General features: G+C 50.6%; 1 protein-coding gene across 5 annotated transcripts in view; it reads left to right on the forward strand.

Annotated features, from left to right (window-relative positions):
• Positions 1–270: 270 nt before the first annotated feature.
• The window catches only part of ANKDD1A (ankyrin repeat and death domain containing 1A), a 42,328-nt gene continuing 20,761 nt past the window's right edge, over positions 271–21,837 (forward strand). For 2 of the 5 annotated variants that reach the window (XM_058541831.1, XM_058541832.1), the window contains exons 1-8: positions 271–1,604; positions 3,746–3,844; positions 8,002–8,100; positions 14,412–14,516; positions 15,208–15,306; positions 18,723–18,821; positions 19,395–19,493; positions 21,584–21,682. In XM_058541831.1, the coding sequence (XP_058397814.1) occupies positions 1,557–1,604; positions 3,746–3,844; positions 8,002–8,100; positions 14,412–14,516; positions 15,208–15,306; positions 18,723–18,821; positions 19,395–19,493; positions 21,584–21,682 (747 nt within the window). In that variant the 5' untranslated portion in view covers positions 271–1,556. Of the gene's footprint in view, positions 1,605–3,745; positions 3,845–6,631; positions 7,050–8,001; positions 8,101–14,411; positions 14,517–15,207; positions 15,307–18,722; positions 18,822–19,394; positions 19,494–21,583; positions 21,683–21,837 lie in introns of those variants that run through there. The other 3 variants (XM_058541835.1, XM_058541833.1, XM_058541834.1) reach the window with 3 other exon arrangements.

Genomic DNA, 21,837 nt, shown 5'->3' on the forward strand with positions numbered 1-21,837 from the left:
TGGCAAATAAATCAAACCCAAGGAGGGGGTCGTAGGGAACCTCTGCTTTATAGCCAGTTGGTCAGAAGTACAGGTAACACCTGGATTTGTGATTGGTTTTCTGAGTTGGGGGGTGGTCATTGGAAACTCCAGTCTATAGCCAGTTGGTCAGAAGCACAGGTAACAAGCTGGGCTTGCAACTGGCATCTGAAGTGTGTGGGGGGCAGTCTTGTAGGACTGAACCCTAAGCTGTGGAATCTTTTTTTTTTTTTTTTTTTTTTTTGTGTGTGTCTGAGGAGGACTAGCCCTGAGCTAACATCTGACGCCCATCCTCCCCTTTTCTTCTTGAGGAAGATTGGCCCTGGACTAACATCGTGCCCATCTTCCTCCACTTTATATGGGACGTCACCACAGCATGGCTTAACAAGCGGTGCGTCGGTCCTTGCCTGGGATCCGAACCTGCAAACCCCTGGCCGCCGAAGCAGAGCCCGCACACTTAACTGCTGTGCCACGGGGCTGGCCCCCTGTGGAATCTGATAATATCTCTGGGTAGATGGTATCAGAATTGAGTTGAACTGTAGGACACCATGCTGGTGTTGGAGCATCGCTTATTGATGTGGGGACCCCCCCCCCGACACACACACATTGGAATTGGTCTCAGAACACCACTGACCAGCTTTGGGCCTGTTGTAAGCTGTGAGTGGTTTGGGAAGGATCAGGTGCGGCCAGGGCCCCCATAAGGATGACGGCAGCGTGGGGGTCTGGTGGGATGAGCCCTGGACCACGTCACCAGGCCTGGGTCCTCCTGGCTTGGCCACCAACCCTCTGAGTCCACCCCTGCCCATGGCAGGGGGTTGGTGGGGAGGATGAAGGAGCTGATTGAGCGTTGAGATTCCCTCTAGTCTGAGACTGTCTGAGATAAAGATGCAGTATGAGCATGAGAGGAGTGCAGAGAGAGACCACAGAGAAGGCGCATCAGAATGGGCCCCGTGGTTGGGAGGCGAAAGCTGATTAGGCTTTGGGGAAGAGGAGAGAAGAGGTGGAGGGACGAGGGCGTAGAAGCTGGGTGAATGCCTCTGGCCTCGCCTGGGCCTGACGCAGTGGGTGGCTTGGTAAATCCTGGCTGCCTTCCATACTGACAGAGCCAGGAAAAGGCAATGGGACTACCACGACTCCAGTGGGAGTGAATCCCATTCCCTTTCCCGAGAGCAGCTCTTGGGAGGGGACATGAAACCTGGATGATGGGGCACTTGGCGGGGTGAGGGGCACACACCTGGCTCCTGTGGATGGTTGTGCCCATGTTCTCCCATTGCCAGAGTTTTGCCAAGTCCTGTTCGTGTGGACATGTGGTGAGTTAGAAGGAAAAGCAGCCTGCCTGGGGAGGTCCCCACCATGGAAAGGGAGGAGGGGCATCTCCCCTACCCACCGTTCTAGCTAGAAGACCACCTGCCTGGGAAACGTTAAGGGCCAGGGAGGGGCTGTTCCTCGCTCCTCATCCTGCATCCCTTTTTCTCCCCGTAGTGCTTCCTCTGGAGAGGCAGCTCCATGAGGCTGCCCGCCGGAACAACGTCGGGAGGATGAAGGAGCTGATCGGGAGGAGAGTCAATGTCAGGGCCAGAAACCACGTGCGTGAAGGGGCTCCTCCGAATTGGGGACCCTGGGATAGGGATAGTGCCACAGTGCCCCCTCCGCACAGGAGGGACATTCATGGAGCCTGAGGCAGGCGCACTGGCATGTGTTGACTTGGGGACGGCTCAGGTTATCCACACTGTCTCAAGCTCTCTGAGGCCTCCCCCAGAGTCAGGGTCAGGATTCCAAGCCAGGCTTGGGCAATTGCAGAGCTCATACTCTTAACCCCTGTGACCCATGGGAAAGGCACACCCAAGGAACAAGGTTAGAGTCCAGAGGGCAGGGGGTCAAAGGTCAGGAGTCAGAGGCTGGCAGACAGGCAGTTAGGGGCAGACACTTGGAAGGACAAAGATGGAGTGGTGCCTGTGGTCAGAAGTCCAGGAATTCAGGAGCAAGAAACCCAGTCCAAGAGAGCCTGAGCATGCATGAGGCAGCAGTTTAGCTCAGTTCTCTGAGGGCCTGTTGTGCCCACTGAGTGTGTACAGCTGCAGTGGGCCCAGACCTGCTGCCTGGGGCTCAAAGACCAGGCAGGGAGGCAGACCCAGCCCTGCTGATCAGGCCTCAGGGAAGGCCACAGGTGGGGTGGTCCACAGCCCTGCTGGGGAAGGGGACAGGGAACAGCCATTTCTTCTGGTGGGGGACACCGGGGATAGGCCTGGGTACCACCTGGCATAGGCTCTTCCCGCCTTGGGGCTTCTGGCTGTCAGGAGCGTCTTAGAGGAGATGCTGGCCTGCGTGGAGGTCAGCGGAGGCTGAAAGGGTTGAATGCGGGATTCCTGACTGCAGCAGAGGCCGCGCTGTCTGGGGTGACACAACCAGGGTATGACCTGGGTCTTCAGAGCCTGCCTGGGGCTCAGTAATAGTAACAGGTATTCTAGGGTGTGTCTGGTGCATTTTGATTTTCAGAGCAGTCTCCACCTATTTCTTGGTGGTCCTCATTCACCCCAGAAGAGCGAGGAGGGCAGGAAGCATTAGTCCTATTTATAGATTGAGGCAAGCACAGAGGGGGCAGCAAGTCACCTTAGGTCACACAGCATGTTATTGGTGACTGGAGCCTTGGTCTCAACTCCTGGACAAGTTCTTGCAAGGAAGCATGGACTTGCAGGATGAGAGGATGCTAATGCCAGGTTCATTCACTCATTCATTCACTCATTGATTGATTGAGTCATTCAATAAGTGTTTATTAAGGGCTTACTCTGCCGGCACTATGCTAGGTGCTAGGGACAGAGCAGAACCCATATCAGACGTGGTCCCTGCCCCCTTGAAGCTGATAGTCTAATCGGAGAGGACAGACATTAAACAGAGTATCTCACAAGCAATTCATTCCCACTGTGATAAGTTGAGTGTATGTGGGGATGGAGGGAGCCCACCCCGCTTACATGGGTCAAGCAAGGCTTCCCAGGGAAGTGGCGTTTTTGCAGGAACCGGTGAAGGCCAGGGAGTGGGGACAGCACGGGCAGAAGCCTTGAGGAAGGGAGGAATAGCTGGTCCCCAGAGAGACCACATGGAAAATTAGTTTCCTTTTTCCTTCTCGCAAGCCAAAAACTGCAGAGGGAAGTGGGTTCATGGGTTGGAGGCTGGCTTCCCCCAGGCCTGCTCAGCTGTGCGGAGGGCCAGAGACCATGATGAACTGCCAGGGTGGTGTGACAATTAGGTGGGGAATCAGGCCCCTTCAGCCCCTCTCTGAGGGAAGGAAGGAACAGAACCCAGGCCCTTGGGCCCTCAGGGACTTGGAGAATAATCCTCAGACACAGGTGGCTGTCCGGCAGAGGGAGCAGCAGGAGCAAAGGCAGAGGGGGGCAGTTGTTTGGCATTTCTGAGAAGCCCTGGTGGGCAGGCTGGGACATCAGGGCCTTATAGGCCCCAGGGTTAGGAGTTTGTCCAGGAGCAGTGGGAAGCTGTGAAGAGTTTTAGGTGGGGGACGGGTGGATCTGGGCATATGTTTTACTACATTCCTTTCAGCTGCTGCCATGGGGCGGGGCCAGAATGGGGCTGGGCCCCCTGCCAAGTGGTCAGAGAGTCAGCAGAGGCCTTTCTACCCTGCAGACCAGTTGTCCTGGCCGGGAGGTGGGGAGGGTGTGGGAGGCGGGCCGGGTAGCCAGCCGGCGCCTCACAGGTTTCGTCTCAATCCTGGCAGGAAGGCAGGGTGGCCCTGCACTGGGCCGCGGGCGCAGGGCACGAGCAAGCTGTGCGGCTGCTGCTGGAACATGGAGCTGCTGTCAACGATGAGGATGTGGTACGAGACCCCTCGTGGAGGCACGTGTGTGTGTGTGTGTGTGTGTATCTTTCTGTCTCATCGTGGTGGAGGGGCCTCGGAGCTCTCTCTGGGTCTACGAGCCAGGGGTCATTGCCAAGGTTGCTGCTGACACAGAGGCACAGGTGTGGGGTGGGCAGGGAGTCAGTCTTCAGGGATCAGTGACACTGCATTGATCTCATTTTTCCCTTGCACAGTCATAAAGATCTCTCCGTTTCAAGGGCCTTTCAGTTCTCCGAGAGCCTTTTCAGTCCCTTGTGATAACTATGTGAACAGGGAGAGATATGAGCTGTGGAACAGAAAATTGGGTGGATTGACAAAGGCCTTATTTGTAAAGTCATCAGGAGGGAGGTCTCTCATGATATGCCACAGGGCTCTCTCCTGACTAACCCTTTAACCAACAACCTGGATAAAGACTAACAGTCTTACTTAACAAATTGGCAGGCAGCACATTGCTGAGAGAGAGCACTGAAGAATAACAGGGTCTACAAAATTATCTATACTGGTTTGGAGAAAGGGCTGAATCTGACAATGACATTTGACAGGGATACACGAAAGAGTCTGAATTTAAGTTTTTTAAAAAAAAATTATAAACTTCCCTGCAGAGACTTAGCTTCCATGGAAATACTTTTCTTTGGCCTGGCTTCTCTCTGCTCTCAGGCCCCACCTTGAGGGGGCTTGATTACAAGCGGGGCTGGGAGTAAGTGGGGCGACAACACCTACCTCCCCTCTCCCCCGCCCCATTTCCTCCCTGTACCTGCTTAGGCCTCATTTAGACGTGACTCTGGAAGGAGGATGTCTGGGATCCTTAGTCTGAGTTTCCCAATAAAACACTGGAACCTCTTGCATCAGCCCTTTTCCCACAAAGACCCCACTCTCACCACTGTGCACTGTTATTTCTTCCTTGAGAGACTGGGTGAGAAAGGAAGATATGAGGGAGAGTAGTAAGAGAGAGTCCTTTTATAAATCGTCTCTGTTTCCTTTGCAACAGTAATAAATAGATTTTGAAAAATAAGAAGGCTGGTGGGCATGCCTACAAACATGCCTAGTAACAGCAGAATGGAGGAGATACTGGAGAGGAAAATCCTGTTGTTGGGGGAAGGTCTCTAGTGATATGCCAAAGGGTTCTGGCCTGGACAGGTCCTGGATCTAGGACTGTGAAGTATCCCTGGGGTTCCCACTGGCAGGAGGCTTTGACTCCCATGACTCTCCTCCCCCAGCCCTGAGCCTTGATCCTTTTCATTCCCAAGCTCCTTCGGGCGTCTCCCTCTGGACTCTGCCCTGTGCTTATGTTACTGCCTGAAAAGGGGGTTCATCTGTGGGCCACGAGACATGCCAATAGTCAAGAGGCAAGGTAGTAGGAAAGAAAGGACTTTTTATTACAGCTTGCTAGCAAGGGGAAAGATGGCCAACTCCTGTCTGGAAGAACCGTCTTCCTGAACAAAGACTACAGGCCAGTTATATGGAGGGCTGGTCTCCGGGTGGGGGAGGCATCTGGTCCCAGGGTGGGGGCATCCATCTGATCTTAGTTCCTGGCAGTCTTTTGTTCTGCTTGCTTTGCATCAGAGACTGGAGCAATGCCCTCTACCCTGATCTTTCAGTTGTCATTGATGATGGCTATCAGCATAGACTCTCTGCCTAGGGGTCATCACATTCCTAAGGAACTCAAAAGAACAAAGTTATCAACTTATAGCAGCTGGGAGGGGCCATAAAGTCCAGAGTTAGTTAAAGGTCATTCCAAGTCACAATATGGTTTCCCCTCTACAATATGGCTTCTCTTATGTCAACCCTGTACTGAGCTGGTATCGATTATTCATTCCCTCCCTCATCCAGCCAGCCCACAGTTACTGGGGTTCTCCCAGGGGCTGAGCTCTTGTCCTCTTTGGCTCTTGCTGAGACCAGCTCCAGTCCTCATCTGAGGTGTTACGGCAGGTCCAGGACCTTCCCCAAGATTTCAGGAGGAAGGGCTTAAATTCTTGTAGTCACTGCTGGCTCTTACTTGTAGACTCTGCTTGGTTTTTGCCGTCCTCTTGAAATTTTGCAAATAGTCCTTGTCTCTACCCTGGCGTTATCCCTAACGTGGATCTCAGTCCTTCTCCCCAGTTTCCGCAGAGAGCCCATTCACACAAAGCTTTCGGTGTGCGACAGGCTTTCCAAAACAAGAGATGGAGGGGATTTACATCACACATGAAAACAATGTACAAATCCTAAAATCTGTCTTTGACACTCCTGTTCTTTTAAGTCCCTTGACCCTTTCCTTGTCTTGGCCTCAGTCTCTGCCCCACACCCTACAATGTTCCTTGTCTGCACCACCCCCTTCCTGCCTCCAATCTCTGCCCTTTTTAAAGCAGAGCCATGAAACTCTCTTTGGATGCTCAGGTGCCTGCTGATCAGTTTCACCTTTTAGGTTTCACCTTTCACCCCAACCACTTGTCAAAGCTTTTACCCAAACATAGTTCCCCCCCAAGAGGAATTCTGGTGCCAGCCACTAAGACTCCTTTTCTGGCACCTCACAAAGCCTCTTCATGGAGCCAGTGGGGAGTCGTCTGTGATCCAGGGTGTTCTGTGCAGGTGCTGGGTGGGGCACCCTCCCCCCCAGAGGTCCAGACTGTGAAATAGAGGCTGATTCAGGACTAGGAGCTGGCCAACCATGTCCTTGTGGACCTGCCCTAGGCCCCAGGCAGCTTGGAACATGCTGAGGGTGGGGATGGGTTAAGGGGAGAGTGATTGCTGAGTTCTTCTTGAGGTGGGCTCTGCGTTTCTGCTCCCAGCTGGACCTGGGAGCATTTGCCTACTGCAGGCCTGCTTCTTATGCTTGTGGGGAGATTCTTTGGCCCATCAGAATGAGGCCACACCGTGGGCTCATTCTATGTATGACAAGGTTTTGGCCTTGCCGGGGGACCTAGAGCCTGTTTCTGTGAGAAAATACGTTCTGGTCTATGAACACCTGACTTACAGACACACTTTGGGGGTGTCCAAAACTGCAAGAGGACAGCACAGCCTCTAGGCCAAAGGTAGTGATGACTCCTGGGCCTCTGTTCTGCTCAGACCCTGCCTGCTACCACCACACCCAAGGAGAGACAGCGAAAAACCATCCCCAGGAGAATGGCTGGCTGTCGACGCATCCTGGGAGGTGATTTTGGAGGCCTGTGGGTGCTCTCCATAGAGGAGGGAAGACTCAGAAGAGGTGAGGGCAAGGGCTGCCCTCAGATGCAGAACCCCACGAGGGCTGAGGTCAGTGAAGGGGCTCTGGTGACCCTGGAGCACTTCGCGGACGTTGAGGAAGAATGCCCTGCAGACAGGTGCTGGGCCACCATCAGAAGAGGGCCTAGATGTGTTTTCAGTTGCTCCAGTGTGGTGGAAGTCACCAGGATGTGGATTTCAGTACAGCGTAAGGAGGGACTTTCTAACGGTGAGCAGCGTGTGATAGTGCAGTGGATGTCTCGTGAGGTGGCAAGGTGCCGTCCCTACACCTGTGGAGGCTTAAGCCATCTGCCTGGAGGATGTTCTGTAGGAGATTCAAACAGTTGATTCTCAAATGCCAGTCCAGGATGAGGTCTTCACCAGTCATAGCAAATCAGAAAAGAAGAACCATGTAGTATGTTTTTCATGAAGCTGTATTTGGAAAGAGTATATTCTGAGATTAGCTCTTTCCAAATTTTTTGTGTTAAAATTGTCCTTCTTTATGAAATGATGAAAGTAGATGGCAGCTGTTTTATTTTAAAGTTTTGTTTAGCACTCCCCCAAAAAAGTTTGCAATAGTATATCAGCCTCTATTAAGAAAAATTTCCTGGGGCTGGCCCCATGGCCTAGTGGTTAAGTTCTGTGCGCTCTGCTTTGGTGGCCCAGATTTGGTTCCCGAGCACGGACCTACACCACTTGTCGGTGGCCATATTGTGGTGGTGACCCACATACCAAATAGAGGAAGATGGGCACAGATGTTAGCTCAGGGCAAATCTTCCTCAACAACAACAACAAAAATTTTCCTGGACTTTAAATTCCTAAAGCCCAGAGCTCCCTGGCCTGGGTGGCACTTATGGTCCCTCATGGTTGTATGATTTTGCAGTGCAGACAGGGCCCAGGTGGCACAGACACGCCTGCTCACTTTCTCCTCTCCTCCCCCATGTCCTCTCCCCCAGTTTGGGATGAATGCGCTTCTCCTGTCTGCATGGTTTGGCCACTTACGGATCCTCCAGATCCTGGTCAACTCTGGGGCCAAGATCCACTGTGAGAACAAGGTAAGGCCTCAGCCAGCAGCCCTCCTGCCCCTGCCCGCTCTGTTCTCCCTGTCCCTGGCTGCACAGGTCTGCCCCACCTCTGCCACTGCCCCATCCTGCCTGCCATGTGCCTCTGCCTGTCTCAGCTTGCCCTGGTCCTCTGAGAACCCTCTGGAAGCCCCACATGAGCTCAGTCCTGTGAAGCTGGGACCCTCGCTGCTTCCCTGAGGGCTAGAGAAGGGCCTGGGGAACCTCTTCCATCAACATTGAGAGCCTCTTTCTTCCAACGCCCCCGACCCTTTACCACCCTGTGGTGTGGGACAGTCCTCATCCCTCTGGTCAGCCTCGTTATTTACACGAGAGGAACCAAAGTAACACCCTCTGAGGGTCTTTGGAAGGTGAGATGAGAGGGGCTAGGCCTCCTCCTCCCCCATGCCGGCCCCTGCCTCCCTTGTGGTTCCTGTGGTGGGGTGGAAGGAGGAAAGCACCATTTACCAAACTCTGGGGCCTTGGGCAAGTTACTTCACCACCTGAGCCCCAGTTTTCCCGTTTGGAAACGGGATGCTAGGACTGCCCCCCGGGCTGAGGAAGAAGCAAGAGCAGTGTTGTGTGTACGGTACCTGGCTGGGTGCTGGCTGTTAGGGAACCTGCAGTGCCTCGCCCTCATTGGTGTGGGCTGTGGTTTGAGGGAGGAGGGCCCCAGCGAGTGGAGTGCCTGGAATCCCTGCACGGGGGTCTCACCTTTCAGGGCTCAGTGGCCCTTATGAAAATGCAGACATTTCTGGGCCGAATACCTTCAGCCAGGGGTTCTCAACCTTGGTCCTTAGAGAGAATTCAGGGATCCAGGCACTCGGATGGGGAAAAGTACGTTTTTTTTTTCACTAACTTCTACTTGAAAATTTAGCATTTCTTTCCATGATGAATGTGGATGGTAATAATATTACCTGTGACTTTATCACTAATAGAAAATGCAGCTATTTTCATATCACATTACAGTTTTTTTTTTAATTGATGTTTTAATAGTTTTTAACATTGTGAAATTTTGGGTTGTACATTTTTGTTTGTCCATCACCGTATATATGACTCCCTTTACCCCTTGTTCCCACCCCCACCCCCATTGCCCCTAGTAACCACAATACAGTTTTCTCTGTCCATGTGTTGGTTTATATTCCACCTATGAGTGAGATCATACAGTGTTTGTCTTTCTCCTTCTGGCTTACTTCACTTAACATAATACCCTCCAGGCCCATCCATGTTGTTGCAAATGGGACGATTTTGTCTTTTTTTATGGCTGAGTAGTATTCCATTGTATATATATACCACATTTTCTTGATCCAATCGTCAGTTGAGGGACACTTAGGTTGCTTCCACTTCTTGGCTATGGTGAATAATGCTGCAATGAACATAGGGGTGCATAAGCCTCTTTGGATTGTTGATTTCAGGTTCGTTGAATAGATTCCCAGTAGTGGGATGGCTGCATCATAGGGCATCTCTATTTTTAATTCTTTGAGGAATCTCCATACCGTTTTCCATAGAGGCAGCACCAGTTTGCATTCCCACCAGCTGTGTATGAGGGTTCCTGTTTCTGCACATCCTCTCCAACATTTGTTGTTTTTTGTCTTGGTGATTATAGCCATTCTAACGGGCATGAGGTGATATCTTAGCGTTGTTTTGATTTGCATTTCCCTGATGATTAATGATGTTGAACATCTTTTCGTGTGCCTATTGGCCATCTGTATATCTTCTTTGGAGAAGTGTCTGTTCATTTCCTCTGCCCATTTTTTGATCGGGTTGTTTGTTTTTTTGTTGTTCAGTTGTGTGAGTTCTTTATATATTACGGAGATCAACCCCTTGTCAGATGTGTGTTTTGCAAATATTCTCTCCCAGCTGGTGGGTTGTCTGTTCATCTTGATTCTTGTTTCGTTTGTCTTGTAGAAGCTCTTTAATCTGATAAAGTCCCACTTGTTTATTTTTTCTTTAGTTTCCCTAGTCTGGGTAGGCATGTCATCTGAAAGGATTCCTTTATGACCAATGTCAAATAGTGTGTTGCCTATATTTTCTTCTGAGTTTTATAGTTTCAGGTCTCACCTTCAGGTCTTTGATCCATTTGGAGTTAATTTTTGTGAATCACATTACAGTTTTTGCAGTTATATCAAAATACTATTTATGTTCATTCTTACTTAGCATTTATGGCAGTTACCAGATCCTTCACTAGATTTTGTTGTTTAATGGATCAATAAAGCACATATATGACTAGATTGAAAATTTGGTTTTTAATACTTTTGATAGTTCTATTTCAATATAGTTGGTTTCCTTTTGTCGTGGGGAAAATAATGGCCCCCAAATTTTTCCATGTCCTAATCCTTAGAACCTGTGAACCCCAGAACCTAACATGGCAAAAGGGACTTTGCAGATGTGATTAAGTTAAGGACTTTGAGGTGGGGAGATTATCCTGGGTTATCTACATGGGGCCACAAAGATTCTTAGAGGAGAAAGAGGGAGGCAGGAGAATCAGAGAAGGAGATGTGATGAAGGAAGCAGAGGTTGGAGTGATGTAGCCACAAGCCAAGGAATGTGGCAGCCTCCAGAAGCTGGAGAGACCAGAAAGGGATTCTCCCATAGAGCCTCCAGAAGAGGCACAGTCCTGCCAACTCGTTTTACACTCTGACCTCCAGAACTGTAAGATAATAAATTGGTGTTGTTTTAAGCCACCAAGTTTATGGTAATTTGTTATAGCAGCAATAGGAAACTAATACACTGTTGTAAGCCTGTGTATTTGATTAAAATTTCTTCCTATATAATTTATTTTATGCATTTAAATAAAGATTATTCTGAGAAGGGGTCCGTAGGCTGCACCAGATACCAAAAAGGGCCATGGCACATGAGAGGTGTGCCTTAGGCCGTTGTCAGGATCTTGTTGGCAGTGGTGGGAATGTTTGACGGCTCCCAGGGAAGGATGCTCCTAGGTTATGGGCCACAGGGTCTGAGCCCAGAGTGTGGGAATGAGAGAGTGAGAGAGTGAGGGGCCATCAGGAGGGTACCCAGGAAGACGCCCCAGTTCAAGCTGAGAATCCAGTCCTGCCTGCTTGGCCTTGGAGAGGCTCAGTGGCCCTAGGGAATCCAGTAGCTATCTCGATGGAATTTGCTGTAAACACAGAGCTGTGAATGAACCTCATTGTTCTAGAATGAGGGTGGCAGGGTCTTGGGTGTGTGTCAAGGGCAGGGCTCTGAGTAATGGACTCTTCTGGTTAAGTGGATCCCCTCTGTATTAGTTTTCTATTTTTGGTAACAAACCACCCTAAAACTTAGTGGTTTAAAGTAACAATGATTTATTATTTTTCATAATCCTGTTATTGGCTGAGCAGTTCCTCTGGTCTTGCCTGGGCTTACTTATGAGACTACGATCAGCAAGTGGTTGGGCTGGGGGCTGGCTCTCTCTGGGTGGCCTCCCTCACATGTCTGGGGCCTCTGCAGGGAGGGTAGGAATGTCTGGGATGGTGCAGCTTGCCTGTTTCTCCAGGTAGTGGCTGATCTTCATGGAGGCCAGGCTGGCCTTCCTTATGTGGCTACCCTAGGGCATGAAAAAAGCAAGGGTGAACATGGCAAGGTCTCTTCAGTTGAAGGCTAGAAAGTCACATTATAGCACTTCCACCACATTCTACTGCTCAAAGCCCATCACAGGCCAGCCTAGATCCAGGGGGAGGAGAATATTGGATTCCCCCTCTGGATAAGAAGAGTAGCACAGTCCGGTTGCTTAGGGTGCTTCCAAGGGTGGGAGGAATAGTTGCAGCCATCTTTGTAAACAGTCCATCGCAGTCTTCCTTTCAATCCCTGTTGAAGGTCTTCCCCAAAGGTGTTCATCTCGTTTTAGATGAGCCTTGAGCCAGGACCACAATCCATTCACCCCTTCCTGCTTCTGCCCTGAAGCTTTCTCTTTTCCCTGCTGTTTACCTGGCTCTACCTTGCCAGGCATTGGTGATATGTAAAATTTTACTATAGATTGTAGTAGAATTTCACCATTTTTCCCATTAATATCCTAAAGTATTTAGTCATCTTGTCTCCTTATTCTAATTGTTTCCTTGAGACAATGTCTTAGTCTTTCCTTGTTTTTCATGACCTTGACACTTTTGAAGAGTAGTGGTCAAGTATTTTGTAGAATGTCCTTCAATTGGGGTTTGTCTGATGTTTTTCTCATGATTAGATAGATTGGGGTTCTGGAATTTTGGGAAGAAGACCACAGAGGTCAAGCACCCGTCTCATCGCCTCTTATTAGGGGGCATATCATACCAACATGACTTGTCACTAGTGATAACACGAGTGATGTTGTTACCTTGATCCACTTCTGACACTAATTCCGATGTGTATTTCTTTTCCACATCATCAAGCAATTAACTCAATTCTCCACGGACATTGATCGGATGTCCCACAAATTTAACTCAATTCTGACACTGTCTACCTGGAGATAGCGTCAGATTTCACAAGTTAAGGGCTCAGCCCCACAAGACTGCCCCCACTTCGGATGCCAGTCTCAAGTCCAGGTTGTTACCTGTGCTTCTGACCAACTGGCTATAAATCAGAGGATCCCACCACCCTCCTTCTTGGGTTTGATTAATTTGCTAGAGCAGCTCTCAGAACTCAGGAAACCAATTTACTTAGTAGGTTATCAGCTTATTACAAAGGATATTAAAGGTTAGGAATCAATAGCCAGATGAAGAGATACGTAGGGCGAGGTCCCGTAAACAGGAGCTTCTGTCCCTGAGGAGTTTGGGGCCTGGCGAGTGGATGCGTTCTAGTTCACCAACCTAGAAGGTCTCCAAACCCCATCCCTTTGGGTTTTTATGAGGCTTCGTTACTTAGGCATGATGGATTAAATCCTCGGCCATTGGTGATTGATTCAACCTTCAGCCCCTCTCCTCTTCCCGGAGGTTGGGGGTATCGGTCTGAAAGTTCCAACCCTTTAATCACAATTGGTTCCCCAGGCAACCAGCCCCATCCTTAGGTTACCTACGGGGTTCCCCAGCCCACTCATTAACATAACAAGAGATTCCTTTATCGCTCTTGCCACTAGGGTTTTAGGAGATTTGTGCCAGAAACAGGGATGAAGACCAAATATGTATTTCTTATTATGAATCACAATATCACCCTTGATTTCTTGTTTAAAGTGGTGTCGGCTAGGTTTCTCCACTGGAATGTTAGCATTTTTTCCTTTCTGTATTCTATTGTTAGAAACTTTTTGTGGTTTTAATTTGCATTTCAATAATGACTAATGATGTCAGATATGTTTTCATGTGCTTACTTGCCCTCCATATATCTTCTTTGGTGTCCAAATTATTTTTTAATTGGGTTGTTTAATTTCTTATTGATGAGTTTTTAGAGTTCTTTATAAATTTTAGATGCATTTCAAAATGAATTGCAGACATCAATATACTTCCCTCTAAATACTTCAGCTTGCATATCATTAACTAGAGTTCATTTCTTTACCTACAATGAAATACACAAATATTAAGTGTATACTCACTGAGATTTGACAAATGCTATTCCTGTGTAACCCAAACTGCTGTCAAGGTGTAGAACACTGTTCTGTTGATTTTTATGACCCATTGATGGTTGCCATCTATTTGAAAAACAGTGCTCCAAACAATCTGGCTGTGATGCAAGGCCAGGGTAGAAGCTCTGGGCTATGAACATAGGATTTGCAAACCTTCTCTCTTAAATGTTGCTTCTGGGGCCAAGAGACCTTCTCCCTGCCTCCCCCTCCTCCCACTCGCGCCACTAACTCCTAGTTCCTGCAGGCCGTGTCTGCTCTCAGTCCTCCCCGGAAGGTTAGGAGGTCACCCCCTAGTGGCTGAGCACTTAGCCACCTCCCTCCTCATTTGCTGCTCTATCAAGGCAAGCAGAGGCTAGAACCTTCATAACAATATTCTGTGGGGATGTTGTGGGACTGTGAATGCTATATCACGTTACATCCTAGAATCATTTTCAGTTTATAAAATATGTTTCCTGTAGGTGATGCAGTCCAGTCCTCTCAAGGGTTATTAACCTAATTTCACCTGTGAGAAAATGGAGGCTCAGAGAGGTAGAGGTAACTTGCCCAAGACCACAGAGCTGACAAATGCTGGAGCTGGGATTTGGACTCTGGTATCCTGCATCTCACCCACCCCGTGAGGCTGAGTGGGCCCCTGTAGTTATTCCAGGGGCCCTTTTCTATTTACAATGTTGTTTCCTTGGGAAAGCTGTGTTCTGGGTTGCAAACACTGACCGACAGGGAGACAGCCAGTGTGAGAAGCGCCTCCCTTCGCAGATTGCAGGGACCACCCTGGGCTTGTTTCCAGGACGGTCTGACCTTGCTGCACTGCGCAGCCCAAAAAGGGCACGTGCTCGTGCTAGCATTCATAATGGAGGACCTGGAGGACGTGGCCCTGGACCACGCTGACAAGGTGAGAGTGGCCTTAAGGCTCTTTGTCCTTCCCATTAGGCCAGGGGCTCCTGGGACCACTCCTGCCCATTCATTGAGTGCATCCTTTGAGCTATGAGTAGTGCAGACTGGACCCTGCCTCAGCGAGCTGCTGGTCTGGACGGGGATTAGGGCACAAATAGCAGGACACAGGCAGAACATGGTCAGTCACCTCAAAGGGGTTCTGATAAGTACTAGACAGGTTAGAGAAGGGAGCCACTGCTTTCTGCTTCCCGGAGGAGGTGGCGCTTGGTGAATCAACTGTATTTTGTGAGTAAGATTGGAAAGCAGAGGTGGGGGGCATTCCAAATGGAGGAGAGGGCATCGCTAGAGCTTTAGAGGCGGAAAAGGCTCCTGGTGTGTGAGTTCAGATGGATTGGAATCTTGGAGTGAGGGCCCGAGGGGGTGCTGGGGCCCCTCATGGAGATCTCGACCAGCAGCCTCAGGAATCCGTCCCTTCTTCAGTAGGCAGCATGATTTCAGTGGGGGAGGGACCCCCCTAAGTGGGGTCTTGTTGCGATAATGGGTCTGGGCTTTCCAGGCAGGGTGTGTAGGGCAAAAGGAGGGGAGATCATTGGGGGCAGGAGAGGTCACTGCAAGCCCAGAGCAGTTGGGGAAACAGAGGCCAGGTGGGCAGGGTGTGGAAGGTTCACTCTCTTCTCCTCCCCGGTCAGCTAGGAAGGACGGCGTTTCACCGGGCTGCTGACCATGGGCAGCTGGATGCTCTGGACTTCCTTGTGGGCTCTGGCTGTGACCACGGTGTCAAAGACAAGGTACTGTGACTGTGGGTCCCAGGGGAGTGCCAGGCTCTGGGCTCCTGGGTGCTGGCAGCTCACCTGTGCCCACTTCTGACTCCAGCATGCTGGAGGGGCTGGTGGCGCAAAGACCAGAGCATGTCTGATGTTCATCCAGCAGGCGTTTTTCGAGCCCATGCCATGGGCCAGCCCTGTGTTATGGGTGAGGAGCACAAAGATGCCCAAGACACAGTCTCTTACTCAGGGAACTCAACACCACAGTCCTAGTAAAGAGCTATGATCGGATGTGGGGAGTCAGGTTGGCAAATCTGATTGGTTGGTAGTGCTGCCTGGAGTGGGTTTGAGCAGAATTGTGATTCCACTGGGGATGTCTGTTGTTGTGGGGTGTGGGGAAGAGTTAGGGGGATGGTAGCCACCATCTGGTTGTTTGCTTTCTTTGTGTTTTAGTTTCTACTATGGTTATGGCAAAAGTAGGATGAGAGCACTTAGGAGGGAGCAGTTCCTTCAGGGTGGGGAGTTTACGAGCAGGATTTCTGCAATCTGAGAAGGGGTGGGGGATGGGGACCAGAGGGGACTACCTTGCAAATGACTTGTGTCAGTGGACCATTGTGAATCATTAGGCGAATATGTTGCAGCAAATTCTAAACGATGCTTCCAACAAAGAGACAAACTCCATTTTTAATCTTCTGATTAATGTGCTGGGCCAGGATAGAAGGAGTTCTGTTTATAAGCTAGTGACAGAGAGTTCACAGACAAATGCACCACAGGGTTTTAGAAATGGAAGACATCTTCATCAAGGGCCAGTTCAACCTTTTCACTTTATAGATGTGGAAACCGAGGCCCAGAGAGGGGGATACTTTAGCCAAGGTCACACAGCAAGACAAAGGTCGAGCTGGGTTTGGAACCAGCATCCTGATGCCTAGCCCTGTGCTCCTCTCTTTCACCAGGCTGCCTCCTGGGGCACTGAGTCCTCGGTGTCTGCACTGAATCTGTCTGTCCACACTCATCCTTTCAGGATGAAAAGGCTGAGTCAGGTCCTGAGAATCAGATCAGGCTGATTTCCTTCATTTCAGAAACATGGGCTGAGCAGATCGTGCTCCGTGCCAGGCACGGGGCCAGGAACTGGGAGTACAGAGAGGGTAAAGGACAGCCTTGGCCAGGACACATCTACCCAGGAGGCAAAAATGATTGTCCTCAGGGCCCCAGGAGAGCAGGAGCTCCAAAACCAGAAAACAAGAAAAGTCCAGCTTTGATGAATGTACCCAGAATCAGAAATTCTAGAAAGAAGCTTTTCAAATTGCATGCCCCTGTCAAGTTTTGTATTTTCAGATGAGGAGTGTTTTCATTTTGAATTTCATTCGGGGAGTGGCCACAGTAAGTTTTTCAAAGCTTTGAGCCACAGAAGGTCTGACTCCTGCTGGGACCCCACAGCCTGCACAGGGGGACAGACCTGTCAGAACCAATGACAACACACGTCACGCCAGAGGTGCTGTAGGCAGGGAGGCTTTGAGAGCCCAGAGAGTCGTTAATTCCACTGGGAACGTCAAGCAGATGCTCACAGGGCCTCACAGAGGTGGAGAGGCTGGGCGTCCCCATGGGTGGAGGGGAGAGGGCACCAGGCCCAAGGCCAAGGCCTCCTTCTGCCCAGCTCTCCTGCCACTGAGCGCCCTGCCCTGCCCAGGCAGAGTGCGGGTGCCTTGGTAGGGGGTCCATGCCACCTGCAGCTTCAAAGTGCAGGACGCAGATATTTATAACCCAGAAGGAACAAGAAAGCCCTGCCCTGTCTCCATGGCCCTGCTAGCTGGGGGCACGTGTCGGCCCCCACGGTTCACCCGCTTCCTTCGTGTCTACTTGAACAGAGACTTCATGCTGTGACTGTATTTCCCACAGCCTGGTCCTTGCTTGCAGCAGCGAGCCAACCAGGTCACAGTGTGTGTGTCTGCAGAGGGTAGGGGGGGAGTGGAACAAAGCTGGTGAGGGGACATTTTAAACTTAATTTTTATTTATTAATATGATGATGATCATAAAGGAAATTTAAATCTTTCTTCTTTAATCCCATAAGGTAGTTATAGCTGTTTTATGGATGTGTGCGTCTCTCATAGGGGGTATGTTCTTAACCATTTTAAGTGCTGCTTTGGCTTCGGTATACTGTATGATCACATCCTCATTGGGCCCTTTAAGGGTCTGTGCCTAAATGTGAAGGTCTCGATTCCTTCTCAGGGAGGTACTGAGACAGGCCAGGCTGGAGGAAAGAGCTGGAGCTGGAGGCCCCATGACTGGGTCAGCTAGATATGTCCCAGGGCCTTGACGAATGGCCGAAGCTGGATCTTCCCTTCTGGATGCTTCTGTAGGTTCCTCAGGGCTCCTTGCCCTGGTCCTCCGTCTGTGGTTCCTTGTCAGGGACACACCTTTTCTCTGGCTGGCCACTTTTAGCTGTCCTCTTTGCTGGGGCCCCGTCAGCCTCCCGTTGTCCTCTGCAGTAAGATCTCTTTAAGGACTACCCCAAGCAGGCTGCCCTCGGTGGGGGCTGTTTCTAATACAAAGAACTTTGTGCCCTTTGCCCCGCCCAGTGGAGCCACCTCTCTTGGCTCTGTCACTGTCACCTTTAGACTTCTCAAGTGTGAGGCAACCACCAGTCTTGTGGCTCTCAAGTTCCAGGAGACACATGTCAAGCTCCCCATCACATTATTTACTCACTGAACAAATATCTATTGAGCACCTGCCATGTGGCCTAGGCCCTGTTTTAGGCACTTGGGGAAACATCAGAGAACAAAATAGAAATCCCTGCCCTTGTGGTGCTCGTGTTCTAGCAGAGTCAGACAATGAACAATAAGCCCAGTATACAAGCAAATTATAGAGTGTGTTAGGTGATCGGTGCTATGGGGATAAAGGAAAAATCAAGCAGGATGAGGGATCAGGAGTTGCAGCTTTAAATAGTGTGGTCAGGGTGGACCGCACTATTCAGTGAGAGGCTTACCTCTTGAGCAAAGATGAAGGAAGTGAGTGACTGGGCCATGCGGCTGCCTGGGCACAGCCTGAGCACAGAGGAGAGATACTGGAGCTGTGGCTTTCAGCAGAGCGAGGGGGTGGATTTGGATGTCCCAGGAGGGACCGACATTAGACAGGAGCATGGAAAGTAGGGATTTTTTTTTTTTTTTTTCAAGAAATGTGTCTGCCTTGAAGTGTAGGGAAAGAGACCAGGACTTGGCCCTTGAAAGTGCCCCTGGTTGTAGTTTTGGGCACAGTGCTCGGGCAGGGTGGCATTGGCCCAGCCTCCAGGGCTGCAGCTCATCACAGACTTGCTCTGTGACCTGGACGTGTCTCTCTGGACCGCAGCTTCCGTGTCTATAAAATGAGGGGCGGCTCTAGCTGGTCTCCAGGGCCTGTGAGGGTCTGTGATTCTACTGGCCCCTCAGGAGCCCTTCTCCCCGTAGGAGGGGAACACAGCCCTTCACCTGGCTGCCGGCCGGGGACACCTGGCTGTGTTGCAGCGACTCGTGGACATCAGGCTGGACCTGGAGGAGCAGAATGTGGTGAGTCACCCCCAGAGGATGCAGAGATGCATGACGATCACTTGCTCCCTGCCTTTGAGGAATCCAGAGCCTGTGGTGTGGCCTGATTTTCCCCTGGGAGAGGCCCTGAAGCCAAGAAGCTGAGAACATGTTCTCTGACTAACAGCCCCCAAGGAAAAGATAAGCAGCAGCACAAAGTTCCAGGCTTAGGGGGCAGTAGACGTGAGGGATTACCAAGAAGTACACCCATGGTGTGTGCTCAAAGAAGGGAGAAGTCGCTGTGGCCAGCATGATCTGGAATGGCTTCCTGGAGTAGGAGGGAATAGATGGAGAGCAGGGGGTGAGGTGGCTTGGGGGGCAAGGAGAACATGACCAGAGGTATGGAGAAGGGAGTGAATGTACTACATGTCCCTCAAAATGAGAAAATCAGATATGGGGCTCAGGGAACCACAAATAAGCCAGGTCGTTGTCCTCAGCAGCAGGGCAGTGGAGAGCTCAAAGGGCCCTGGGAACCGTGTCGCAAGGGATGTCCTCTCCCCTCAGGGTTGGCCTCAGCCTCCCCGCCGTGCTCATACCTCTCCTGGTATGTTTCAGGAAGGTCTGACTGCCCTGCACGCGGCTGTTGAAGGGATCCACCCCGACTGTGTGCAGCTCCTCCTCAGGGCTGGGAGCAGCGTGAACGCCCTCACCCAGGTAGCCAGGCCAACCCACGACTGTTGTCTGCCCTCAGCTGCTGAGCCATAACCATGTCAACAGTAGCAGCCCCAATGATTCCTGAACGTGTGTGAATAGAGGCTATGAGGCAGTGGCCCAGGTTCTGGTCTTGGCTTCTCTACAGCTGAGCTCTGTGACCTTGGGCAAGTTGCTTAACTTCTCTGAGCCTTCTTTCCCAACTATGAAATGGAGATGCTGTATACTTACTTTTTTACATTGCTGTGAGATAGGAGCTCACCACCTGTCAGTGTCTTCTTATTGTTGGGCACTTGATGGTTCATAAGTCCTCTTTATTGCTCTAACCTCAGAGAAATTACCCCCATTTTACAGATGAGGAAACTGAAGCTTACAGAGGGTCAGTGACTTGCCCAGGTCACAGGCTGGTAAGAAGCAAAGCTGAGTCTGAAAAGCCTATTCCTGACTCCCAAGCTCAGGGCCTGGAAGGTTTGCCCCACCTGTGCAGGGGCCACCCCAGCCCTCATGCTGGAGCCTGGTGTGACTCTGGGACAGGCCTCTTCTCCCTTCACTGTTGTACTTCTCAGCCCTTAGACATTCTCCTCTGTGTCTCGGAGAGGGAGGTTGTGTCCTTTCTTTAGGTAGGGAGTTGGTGGTTTTGTTTTTGCTTTTTATTTTTAGATCAATGACAATCTTTCTTGGCTGGTTGAAGGGCTTCAGGGTCTGGAATTCTCTATTTGTTCTAAATTTCAATAATAAAGCAAAAATAATATTAATAATAAATAATAAAATATAAATAATAGTGAAAATAGTTATAAAACAGGAGTTAAAATAGTATGCTAAAAAATATCTAACACAAAAGAAGGCAGTCAAGGAGAAACAGAACAAAAGAGACAGGAGACATGTAGAAAATAAATAGCAAAATGACAAATTTAGTAATAATATCAGTGTTAAACTCCGCTAAATGTTAATAATGCTTTATAAGTCACAAAACACTTAATTTGCAGAACTCTCCTAGAAGGTGTGGGAACTACTGCCCCAGGGGTGTGGGGGGGACACCAAGGCCCAGAGGGGAAAGGTAGCTGCCCCAGGGCACCCGATATCCTTCCTTAGGCTTGGTGTCGCTCTTTGGTCAGCAGGTCCCTTCTCTGTGCTCAGTATAGTACTAGGTGCTGGGAGGGGGCAAAAGAAGTGACATGTCAGGGCCGCCTCCCCAGCAGTAGCAGCATAGAAGTTTAGAGACGAGGAGGTTGCGTCCAGCTGGTGGTCGTTGATGGGGTTGGAGCTGCCCACTGCACTGGGCCTTGTGCTCCAGCCTTGGCTTGAAGTTTCTGGCAGAGGCACATTCCGTTTCAACACACCCACCCCTTGCAGTGTCACGCAGTAGGGTCTGCAGACCCAATGTGATTGCATTTCCTATTGGGACGTGGACTGGTTCCCACCCACCCTGTGTACTCAGCTCAGACGGGACTTTGGGAGAGTGACCAACTCATCCCACTTTGCCCCATATTATCCTTGTTTTAAAACGGAAAGCCCTGCATCCTAGGGAACCATCAGTCCTGGGCAATCTGGGACAGTTGGTCACCTCCGGGGCCTGCCTGGCGAAGTGGGGAGGTATCTCGTGTGAGATTGTTATTGGCCCAGGGGTGGGCTCTGACTGAAGGAGAGCACTTAGAAGGCCTGTCCAGGATGAAGCCCCTGCTCTGGCCCTGCCAGGCTCCTGCCTGGACACGCTGAGAACTGCTCCAGCTGGGCAGTACATGTCAGGTGGGGTTTGCCCTATACTGGAAAATCTTGTTTGTCCCCCTCTTTGAAAACCATCTCCTCAGAGTCGATACTCTGTATGTCTTTACCAGCTAAGGAATTGTTCGGGTTTTGGCCTGTGTTCCGGAGTTTGTGACAGGAGGTGAGGAAAAGGCTGAGGCCATAGTGAATACCTTTTACTAGTCACCAGGCCTGGGCAAGTCATTGATTCCTCCAGCCTCAGAGTTTAATTGGGATAATAGTCCTGGGGGGGTGGTGAGACACAAATGGGATAACGAATCCCAAACTGCTTTGTAAACCCCACTGTGAGAAGTCCTTAGGACACTGCATTGATGCCTGTTTCCCTCTAGAAAAAGCAGAGCTGCCTCCACTATGCAGCCCTTGGTGGCTCCGAGGACGTCGCCCAGGCTCTCATCCACGCAGGAGGCTGCACCAACGTGGCTGATCATGTAAGTGTAGGGGCCTGGATTGAAGGGGGTCCCCGCTGCAAAGTCTCCCCTGACCTCACTGATGAAGCACAGCAGGGAGAGACCGGTGCTTCAGGCCCCTGGGGTTGGGGTGGGGGGCGCCAGGACCACGGGAGCTGGCAGCCCGTAGGCGAGTC

This window comes from Diceros bicornis, chromosome 5, assembly GCF_020826845.1.
Source record: "Diceros bicornis minor isolate mBicDic1 chromosome 5, mDicBic1.mat.cur, whole genome shotgun sequence".
NCBI lineage: Eukaryota > Metazoa > Chordata > Mammalia > Perissodactyla > Rhinocerotidae > Diceros > Diceros bicornis.